We start from the raw sequence: 11,757 nt of genomic DNA on the forward strand, positions 1-11,757 counted from the left end.
TTTATATATATACACATACGTGTGCATATATATATATATATATATATATACACACAAATATACACACATGTATATATTTATGTAATACATGCACATACATATATATACACATATATATTTATGTCTATCTATCTATCTATCTAGATAGATAGATAAATTTTTGTATACATATCTGTATATATATATATATATATGTGTGTATACAAAAATATGTACAAATACACACACAAGCGTGTTTGTAGATATATACATATACATATATATATAGAGAGACATATGCACACACATGTATATAATACACACACCCACATACATATATGCATGTAAATAAGATACACATGCACACACATGCATATAACCAAATCGGTTTTGCTTATTTTTTTTATTAGTTGATGATTTTGGTCGACTTTGTTTTCTTTGGTTATCTATTTCAGATGTTGTGAAACATTCATTTAGGGCAGCAGATAGACTGGGAAACCACTTTGTACCAGATAAATAGGGGAATATTTTGGTGCGAGATCAGAGAATAGGTTTACAAGTGGTTTGACCAAACAGAAAACAATATTTCATAACATAACTGACTATTCAACAGTTTTAACTATCAAAACAGCCAAAAGGGTAAGAATACTTTTGCGTGTGTTTCTGAGAAATATTTACCAACGTGGCAAAAGAAGGTGTATAAAATGGATATATTTCCTGAGAAAAACACAAATTTTGAATGAAAGAACGGAATCTTCCCATGCAATCTATTCATTAAATCAGGTTTTATTTCTTTATCACAATCTTCACCTATTAAGTTTCAGAAGTAACCCACCTATCAGGTCGGTAATCTGTTTGTCTGTCCACTTCTTTATCTATCCGGCTCGTTGTCTGGCCATCTCACTCTCTTTCTCTCTCCCTCTTTCTACACTCACACCCATATGTGCGTATGCATATATATATGTATACATGTGGCTATGTTGCATAGAAGCCCCATTTTGCAGCCACATGGTTTTGAGTTCAGGCCTGTTGCATGGTGCCCAGGGCATTTGTCTTCTACTATAAGACCCATTGCCAAACAATGCCAAGAAAATTAATTTGGCACTTGGAAACTCTACAGAACACCATGTGCATGTGTGTAAAATATACATACATACATACACACACACACATATATATATATATATCTACATATATATATATGCATATATATGATTATAATTAAGGGTACCAAAGAGGCACCACGATGCTAGAAATAGCAGTCAAAACTGACTCTAGAACCACATCATGTATTCATATAGCACCTATGAATACATCATGTGGTTCAGTGGGACTGAACCCAGAACCATGTGGTTGGTAAGCAAGCTACTTACCACACAGACATGCCAACGCATATATATACACACACACATATATATATACACACACACACACTTGTCTTTCTGTCACTCTATTTTATCCATTTGTATCTGTATGTGTGTGTATGTAGTTATATATGCATGCGTATACACACATGCATACAGTATATGCATGCATGTGTGTATATATGCATGTATGTATGAATATTGTTCTTTTACATTGTTATTTTTAAGTAAAGGGTGTGCCAACTTGATCATACAGCAGACCTCACCACCGCCATCACCACCATTGAACACTGTCACCATGACAACACTACCATCGTCAACACTGCTACCGCCCCAACCATGACAGCCACCTCTGTTGCTGCTGCCTCTGCCAGGGCGATCACCACCACCACCACCACCGTCACCACGACTAGCACCATCACTACCACCACTGACAACACCATTACTAACCCCATAACAACCATGAACAGCACTACTACAACCACTGCCACCCATGGCCACCACCATCACCACCTCCACCGTCACTCCAACCATTTCTACCACTGCCACCACCACCTCACCCGTCATATGCAGTGAAACAAAAATCTTTAAACCAAATTTCCTGTGATTGTGCAACACACACACACACACACATGCAGCCGTTTGCCCTGCCCCCACCCCTGCATCACCCTGCAGCGATCTGCAATTCTCACAGACTCTACTGCTGCAACAACCATTAAAATATATCAAAATATATATTATATTCCAGTAAAAATCTCAAAGAGGCCTGGCACCACTTTACAACACCCCCCACCGCTGCCACCACCACTAAGAACAAACACTAGACCTCCACCCGTCACCCCCACCCCGTTTATTTAGATGAACATTAAAAGAAAAACTGGTAATTAATTTGCTGTAAAGTTTGATGTAAATTGATACAGTTGAGGGGTTTTTCCAATGTCTAAAACCAACAAATGTTCACAGAATGACTGATGGCTTAGTTGGAGAGTTAAATGCAAACGTTTGTTAGGTGACAATCTGATTATATAACCTTACGGTCACCAGAGGTAATCAATACGGAATGAAATAAGTCACCATATTTCATTTCATGTCGGTTACCTCTGATGAGCACAGCGTTATGTAATCAGAGTGTTACCTAACATTCCGTTGTATCCTGAGTGTGAAACTGATTGGCAAGATCAGTTGTGAGGGATATATAATACTTTACACTTTGAATATTATATACACACATACACACACTTTGTATATTATACCCCCACACACACACACACATATATATATATATATATACACATATATTTAAAGCAGTTTGTAGAAGTTTGATGGAAACTGTTTTATAAAAACCTTTTGTATGATTGTATGATGCAACTCTAAGTCAAACACAATGTTTGATGAAAATGGTTTTTGCCTCATGCTAGTTTTTAAAAAAACCCAACAATGTTGGATCAAAATGTTTGATGAAAATGTTTGATCACAACTACTGATAGTATTTTTTTTTTCTTTTTCTCTGGCATTCACTGTGGTCAAAATTGTATTTCAGGTGGACGGGATGACTAGCATAAAGGACCTTCAGAAAGCCCTAGCGTATGTACAGACCTGACTAATCTCTTAATATCATCTCTTCATACATCACCAGCCGTTGTTGTTGTTTAGCCCCGAGCAGACTCTGAGTAAGCAGACCTATGACCAAAGTTAAGTTTCATTTGAAGAATATCTACATAGCAGTGTAGTAAGAAGCTTGCTTACCAACCACATGGCTCTGGGTTCAGTCCCACTGTGTGGCACCTTGGGCAAGTGCCTTCTACTATAGCCTTGGGCTGGCCAAAGCCTTGTGATTGAATTTTTTGTAGATGGAAATTGAAAGAAGCCTGTTGTTTATATACATACACATATGTGTGTGTGTGTGTTTGTTTGTCTCCCATCATCACTTGGCAACCGATGTTGGTGTGTTTACATCCCCATAACTTAGTGGTTTGCGAAAGGTATTGATAGAATAAATTCTAGGCTTACAAAGAATAAGTTCGGAGGTTGATTTCTTCACGCAAAACCCTTTAAAGTGGTGCTCCAGCATGGCCACAGTCAAATGAGTGGAACATGTAAAAGAGTAAAAGAATGACAACAAAATGGGCCATGTCATCAACGAAATCTGGGTGTAAAAAACTGTTGTATGACAGGTAGATACAGGTAGATACAGGTAGATACAGACTCTTTGCTAAAAATGATGGGCTGAGTATCATAGGTAATCGACAAAAGACTAAAATAAGTAAATGCTACACATGTGGTATCACCAGCCACCAGAAGGATTTTTCTGCTTTCAGGCAAAGATGGCAGTGTGAAAAAATCCCTTGCTGTTAACACTACAATCACAACATCAACATCATTAACAGTCCTAATAGCAATTGCAATCAGAAGTACTATCAGGATGCCATAAGGGTATCACCAGCATTGATGAAGGGTGAACTCTCCCTGTGAAAATTAACATCGACACCAATGACATGCGTCAACCAGCCTCTGTCTTTCATTTCTGTCTACTTAACAAATAACAAAGAGGAGATAGAACCATGGCAAACCATCGCATGGGATGCAAAACTCAAGATGTAAAATGTAAGAGACAAAATCCCCCACCAAAAAACTAATGATTATTGTCCTATCGTAAGAATTAGAATGGTCAAAGAGACCTCAGTTGGTTTGTAAAGTAATTATTGAGAACCATAATCACCACAACAACAACAACAGCAATAATAGCAAGAGAAAAAAACAAAAGCTACAACAAAACAACATACAAACAGAAACCTGTCTCTGAACTTCACCATTCTTTGAAAAGAGAACAATGAGTCAATGTAAAACAAAACAACAAAAATATCTCAAGAACAAGAACATATAAAAATATAATCCCTGTTAAACATGGCCTCACACAAGAGACTTTTGGTGAGAATCATGTCAGGAATATACAAGTGTTTATTGTTGAGTTTCCCACACAACGTGAGACTTTTAAAACAGAAACACAGTGTTGCGTTTGGACAACCGCCAAAACTGGAATTGCTTGTTTGTCTGAGACCAAGTTAAATGACCTCGTCCACATATTCTGCCCACCATGCAACATTTTGGTAGTGAGAATCAGTCGTATAAATGTGCACCACCTGGTGTTAGTTTGAAGGCAAGGTCACTTACTTGATAACCTCAGGTCACTATTTTTAGAAGTGGTAGTGTTTGAGTGACTTTCACATCCATCTCTTTCATTTCACGTTACTCTAGTCCATTCAGCTGGCAAAAATGAGAAAACTTACTGCAGACCAGCGTCCCCTCCAGGTGGGGAATTTTACACCCTATGGAAACTGGGAAACCGACCCCTATGAGTCAGCAGGACTTTACACCAAGGTGGCGAGCCGGGCGAAATGCCTAGTGGTATTTTGTCTGTCTTTACGTTCTGAGTTCAAATTCCGCCGAGGTCAACTTTGCCTTTCATCCTTGTGGGGTTGATAAATTAAGAACCAGTTCCATACTAATTGACTGGCCCCCCTCCCCCAAAATTTCGGGCCTTGTGCCTAGAGTAGAAAAGAATTATATAAATACCTGATTTCTTCAAATGAATTCATGGTAACCCCATCTTCTCCATTTTGTGATTTCTTGCCCCTTTTTCTCTTCCATATATTTTGCTGTTACTTAATGTATTCTGCTTTGTTACGTACTTGTGATGTGAAGGCTTTCATCCTGTGATGTCATCAACAATCCTTCTGTCTTCTCTTTGAATCCAGTTCTTCTCAGCCAGTTCCGGGGGTTATTTCTGGCTTTTTTTCCAATCCCCCCCCCATCCCCTCAAACTGTAAAGCTTTTCCTAGTATTTCCATCTTTTATTTTATATCTCGTATTTGTTTATGTTATTGGACTGTGGCCATGCTGGGGCACCACCTTGAAGGATCTTGACTGAACAAAATGCTATTCCTACTACTTATTCTGTCAGTTTCTTTTGTCAAACTGCTATGTCGTGGAGACAAACAAACCAACATCAGTTATCAAGCGGCAGCAGGGGGACAAACAGACACACTCACACGTGCGCACATAAACACACACATGCAAACATGTACACACACTCACACAAAACCACACACAGACACACACAAACACATGCACACACAGACAGGCTTCCACACAGTTTTCATCTTTCAAATTGACATTCATTCCGTTGGTCAGCCCAAGGCTACTATCAGATGCTGTGCTGCAGGATTGAACACATACATCTGTGGTCACAAAGGAAGCTTCTTAACCACACAGCCACACCCGTACTTATTTGTAGGACAGCTGATGTGTGTGTGTGTGTGTGTTGTACTCTATATGGTTTATTGATTCTTAAGTCTGTGTTGGGTCTAATTATGTTATCTTCATTTATTGTCATTAAAAAAATATTAGTGGTCCTAATTAATTTTCCTAATTACAAGGTTGCCTTGGTGAATTTTCCTAATCCAAATCTCTAATCTAATCCAGTATTGATACAGACTGAGACTAATATTCATTCACGTCTGTTTCCATTTATATTTCCTACAGTCAGATTCACATTTCATCATCATCATTGCTGCTTTTGTTGTTGTTGTTGTTGTTGTTATTATTATTATTATTTTGTGGTGAGCTGGCAGAATCGTTAGCATGCCGGACGAAATGCTTAGCTGTATTTTGCCTGTTGTTACATTCTGAGTTCAAATTCTGCTGAGGTCAACTTTGCCTTTCATCCCTTCGGGATTGATAAAGTAAGTACCAGTTAAATACTGGGGTTGATGCAATCGACTATCCCCTTCCCCTAATATTTCAGGCCTTGTGCATACAATAATTATTGTTGTTGTTGTTGTTGTTGTTACTATTCTTTTATTGGTTTCAGAATCAAGCAGATCCAAAGACCGAAAATGCGTTTGTTGAACCGCCTGTCGTCCCTCGTGCTCATTATCTTATTTGCGAGCGTCCTTCTGATTGTAATGAACGTGGTAGTGCTGCACAAGATCTGGCAGGAGCAGGTCAATCTGAGAGAAGGACCAATGAAGATGCTGTTTGAACCAGGACCACCAATCGATGACATCAACGTAAACAACATCGACAGCAACAATGACGCCAACCCCAATCTTGATGGTGATGCTAAAATCAACATTCCTCCAAGACAAGTTATGGCAGATCTTCCAGTGAACCGCATCGCCAATGCGAAATCAGGGCCAACTCTTTGGGTTCATGCAAAGAAGGTAAAGTGATGGATGGAAACATTTGTTATTAGGGGGAAGTTCTATACAACATGGTGGCCAAATAGCTTGTCTATGTATGTATATATCTGTCTGTCTGTATGTATTTGTTTGTCTGTTTGCCTGTTTTCTGTGAGGATGCACCATTTCCAAGCCAGCTCTGTGCTAAACACACATACATAACCACATACACTTGCATCTATATTGTATATTGTATATAGTATATATATATATATATATATATATATATATATATATATATATATATATATATATATACATAATTAAGGGATCAGCAACAGTTGCTTCACCACATACTGAAATTTAGAAATAGCAGTTAAAGTGCTAATTCTAAAATAAGTCTCCAACAGATAGCAGTACTTGTAACTCACAAAGGCAAAACAAGAAGAAAAATAAGGAAACTAACCAGTCTTTTGCCTTTGTGAGTTACAAGTATTGCTATCTGTTGGAGACTTATTTTAGAATTAGCACTTTAACTGCTATTTCTAAATTTCGGTATGTGGAAATAGGGGGTGCTGCAGTTTTGTAGCTGCCACTGCCCCCATTTGTAATAAGAGGACATGTACCTGAGATGAAATTATTCCTGATATAATGTGTAGGGAAATAACAGGGTAGCGGTAATAGGGTACTACCTCTCAGTTCAGTTATGGAGTTCAAAGAATCAGAGAATTACCGAAGAAATCTCACCTGATACAGAACAAAGAGGCTGTAGCAGATCAGGTATATTAGTAAACCAGTCGGTTGTAGCTATCTATTGATTAACTTTTTACCATGTTTTACAGGTAGCATTAATAAAATCTAATCAGATAGTGTAATACAAATCTCAGCAACACTGACATCCAGACTTCTTATCTGGGTCCATTGGCTTTGGTTTTCATTACTTGGTTTCTATAAGAGTGAATTATAATACCTAATTAAATAATATTAATGCCAGCTATAAAACATCTGTTATTATTCGTTTGCTTATCTAGTGGCCCTCCATCGGTTATGACGATGAGGGTTCCAGTTGATCCGATCAACAGAACAGCATTCAGAAACCAATAATTAATTGAATAATTAATTGAATAATTAATTGAATTCTTTCAGCTGGAATCTGGCTATTTACAGCACGTGTTTAACGTGTTTGAATCGCTGGGATTTGCAACCAACGGAGGAGAAAATAATTGGGACGTGTTGTGGTCACACGAATATCCTTTTGATGTGTTGGACCATGTGATAAGAAGAATGAAGCCGGGCCAAAAGGTTAGTAAATAAAAGACTTGGGGTGAATATGGGGTTACAGCACTGACCAGTGACATATATAGAAACACAAACTTACTCTTTTATGCTTGACTGTGACCATGCTGGAGCACCACCTCGTTAGCAGTTCAAATATGCGTGAGGTCGATTTAAACCTCTGAGAAAGCCATTCATTGTGTTTTGTTATGGAGAAAATTTCTTGCTGTGGAGAAATAGGTGCAGACATGACTGTGTGGTAAGAAGCTTGCTTCCCAACCAATTGGCTCCAGGTTTAGTTCCACTGCATGGCACCTTGGGCGAGTGTCTTCTACTATAGCCACAGACTGACCAAATCCTTGTGAGTGGAATTTGGGAATTGGTAGACAGAAACTGAAAAAAGTTGAAAAAGCGCAGAAATCTTACAATATGTCCAGAGTCGACTAGTTTCACTTTGCTAATCATGACTCAATGTTATGATATAATGAATTTTTGATTTAATCTTGTGTAAAAGCAAGTATGAAAGAGTTTTGCAGTTATACAGGAGAGTATAGCTCAACTGCAAAACTGTATCATACCTGCTTCTACACAAGATTAAATCAAAAGTTCATTAAGGTATCATAACATTGAGTCATGATTAGTGAAGTGAAACCGGTTGACTCTGGGCATATTATAATGGATTAAATAATCCTTATCTACACAAACATGATTTCTATGCTTTTTCACCTTAAATCTTATTTCATATCTACCACCAAAGTCGACATTGGAGCACTGATGATGATGATGATGACAATGATGATAGTTTCTATAGGGTTGCATCTAAACCAGAGTGGCAGAAACATTAGAATGTCTGACTAAATGCTTTATGCTTATGAAGTTCCAAGTTCAAATCTCATCAGAGTCAATTGTGCTGACTGTAACCTTCCAAAAATGATTTAAGCACCGCTATTTTTCCAATCACTGATTTTCGATACAGTATTCCTGTAGAATATATTTCTATCAAACATGTAGCAATAGCAACATGACAAGTGACAACTATTTTCTCTTAATATTCTGTTAAAACAGGTCAACCATTTCCCTGGGTCCGGCTACATCACAAACAAGGTTTCCCTAGCAACAAGTGAATTCAAATTTGTACCAAAAGCTTTCAAGTTACCGGAAGACAAAAACAAATTTCAAAATTACGTGAGTAAAATTATTGAGTTTGCTTCATGTGTGTCGCCATTTTCAGTGTTTATAGGCTACATGTGAGTTCAATGTGATACACGTAACTGTTGTTGTTGTTGTTGGTGTCTTTTGGCTACATGTGAACTCTCAGTGCTATGTGTGTGATATTGCTGTTGTTGTTGATGTCTTTTATAGTTCTGCTTTTAGGAGACTTTTGGTCAGAATTAGCAAACACTATACGCACAAGACTACATGAACACACACATAAACATATACACACACACACATATATGCACCACTACCACCACCACTCCTATTTCTATTCTTCATCTTTTCCTTCTTTTCTGCTTAATTCTAAATCCTGCTCAGTCATAAAATATCAGATGCAAAAGATCAGGTTTACAAAACACCAACATTCTGCTACGTCTCTTTTACATTTATTTATTTCTCTTTCATTGTATTATTGTTATTATTATTATTATTACTTGTCGGGGGTGGGGGGTAGTTAAATAATTTGTTGACTAAATTCGGTTAACATTCCCCCCGCCCCCGTCTGCTTAAAATGCTTGCATAAACAAACACAGCCTGAAAACTGATATTAAGTGAACATATCACTTTTATTATTACCCACACTATTATTATTACTATTATCATTATTATTATCCTCCTCTCCTCCTACTCCTCATCATCATCATCACCACCACCACCACCCAGTTGCATACTGGGGTCAATGTAATCAAGTACCCCCCCCCTCCAAAATGGCAGAAAGGATTATCATTGCTGCTGTTTGTAATTGGTTATTACTGTTTTCATTGCAGATAAAACGGTTTCCAAATAAATTATGGGTTCAGAAAAGCAACAATCACAGAGGAATAAGAATTTTGGCGCCAAATGGTGATTATCATTATTATTATTATTATTATCATTATTATGAGACAATACAAAGAGCGTGATGCGATTGCAATTGTAGTTTCATTGGTTCAATGATATTTCGACAGTTAGCCTGTTTTCGTCGAGTTCCTAATGAAAAGTGATAAAAATTGAAAATTCAAAGAAATTCAAATCCAAAATATGACCGAGAGCAATGTGGGGGACACTGGTTGCCCTCGTTCATATTTTGGATTTGAATTTCTTTGAAATTTTATCCCTTTTCATTTTGAACTCAACAAAGAAAGGTTAGCCGTTGAAATATCGTCCAACCAATAAAACATCCATTGTAATCGCATCACACTCTTCGTATTATTTATTCACCTTTGTGACGAGTTATGTCAATATTTTTATCGTTATTCTTCTCCCTGTCACCCTTTTCACCCATCAAGGAAAAGGGGACATAAAACAATGATGGTTGTAACTACAACACACACATATACATACATATCGAAGGTGTGTAGTTTTGTGGTTCGGGTATTTGGCTCATGGTGCTAAGGTTGCGAGTTCGATTCCTGGTGGTGTGTTGTGTCCTTGAGCAAGACGCTTTATTTCACATTGCTCTGATCCACTCAGATGGCAAAAATGAGTGGTACCTGTAATTCAACAGGGCCAACCTTGTCACATTCTGTGTCATGCTGAATCTCCCTGAGAACTATGTTAATGGTATGCGTGTCTGTGGAGTATTCAGCCACTTGCACGTTAATTTTATGAGCAGGCTGTTCCTTTGATCAGATCAACTGGAATAGATATATATATATGCACACATACACATACGCGCATACATATGTTATATCTATTCTTTCATCCTCCCCATGACTTAATTGCGATGCTTCACACACACACAACCCATTACCTGTACAAAACTGGAGGAATTACTTCTGATATTTACTTATGTATCTCTTTATTTTTAATTTTCAGAGCTTGACTTGTCGAAAGAGGGAACATTCGTACAGGAATATATATCAGAACCTTTGCTAATAGATGGACAGTGAGTTGGGGCTTTTTTCTTTTCCCCTGAATCTGAAGGATATTCCCATTCAAGCGGAAGCCGTAGACAGCTGCACACACCTGGATGAGGGTTTCAAGTGCTTGAAGAATAGATTTTACAATTATATATCTCCTTGCTCCTAGGTTGAATTACACAAGGCTTTTCATCTAGTCCAATGGTTCCCAACCATTTTTCTCCTCTGGATCGCATTTGGTTTCTATTTTACTTGTGTGGATCCTCATAGCCATTCCATGTTTAAGGAATCTTATTTTATTTTTATAATTAAATATTATTTGGAAATGTATTAAAAAAAAAAATGTTAAAATATTTTATGCCTTGTAGAAGTATAACCAATTTATTGGTTATACTTTATTTATTTAAACAGTAACATTGAATGTCATATCAACATTAAACCAATGCCTGAAAACTTCCCCTGCTTTTATTTTCCAGTAAGTTTGACATTGGTGTCTATGCTGTCCTGACGTCCATCAACCCAGTCAGAGCATATGTACTTGAAACAGAAGCACTGTTTAGGTAAATCAAACTCTTTGTTTCCATATTGTTAATATTGTCATTGTAAGGCAGTGGTTCCCAGCCTGTGGTCCACAAAAGTAGTACTGGGGTCTACTCCTTTACTTGTTTCAGTCATTTGACTGTGGCCATGCTGGAGCACCGCCTTTAGTCGAGCGCAAATCGACCCCAGGACTTATACTTTGGAAGCCTAGTACTTATTCTATCGATCTCTTTTGCCGAACCACTAAGTTACAGGGATGTAAACAAACCAGCATCGGTTGTCAAGCGATGTTGGGGGGACAAACACATACACACAAGCACACACACATATATATACATATATACGATGGGCTTCTTTCAG

At 37.7% G+C, this 11,757-nt stretch overlaps 1 protein-coding gene across 1 annotated transcript in view; it reads left to right on the forward strand.

The window, feature by feature from the left end:
• Window positions 1-11,757, forward strand: part of LOC106873703 (probable tubulin polyglutamylase ttll-15) — a 26,515-nt gene that overhangs the window by 3,795 nt on the left and 10,963 nt on the right. Inside the window, exons 2-8 of the mRNA XM_014921180.2 lie at window positions 2,884-2,927; window positions 6,214-6,565; window positions 7,670-7,825; window positions 8,864-8,983; window positions 9,784-9,859; window positions 10,814-10,883; window positions 11,334-11,417. Coding sequence (XP_014776666.1) covers window positions 2,893-2,927; window positions 6,214-6,565; window positions 7,670-7,825; window positions 8,864-8,983; window positions 9,784-9,859; window positions 10,814-10,883; window positions 11,334-11,417 — 893 coding nt within the window. The 5' untranslated portion in view covers window positions 2,884-2,892. The remainder of the gene's footprint in view (window positions 1-2,883; window positions 2,928-6,213; window positions 6,566-7,669; window positions 7,826-8,863; window positions 8,984-9,783; window positions 9,860-10,813; window positions 10,884-11,333; window positions 11,418-11,757) is intronic.

The sequence above is a fragment of the Octopus bimaculoides genome, chromosome 24 (genome assembly GCF_001194135.2).
Source record: "Octopus bimaculoides isolate UCB-OBI-ISO-001 chromosome 24, ASM119413v2, whole genome shotgun sequence".
In the NCBI taxonomy this organism is placed as follows: Eukaryota; Metazoa; Mollusca; class Cephalopoda; order Octopoda; family Octopodidae; genus Octopus; species Octopus bimaculoides.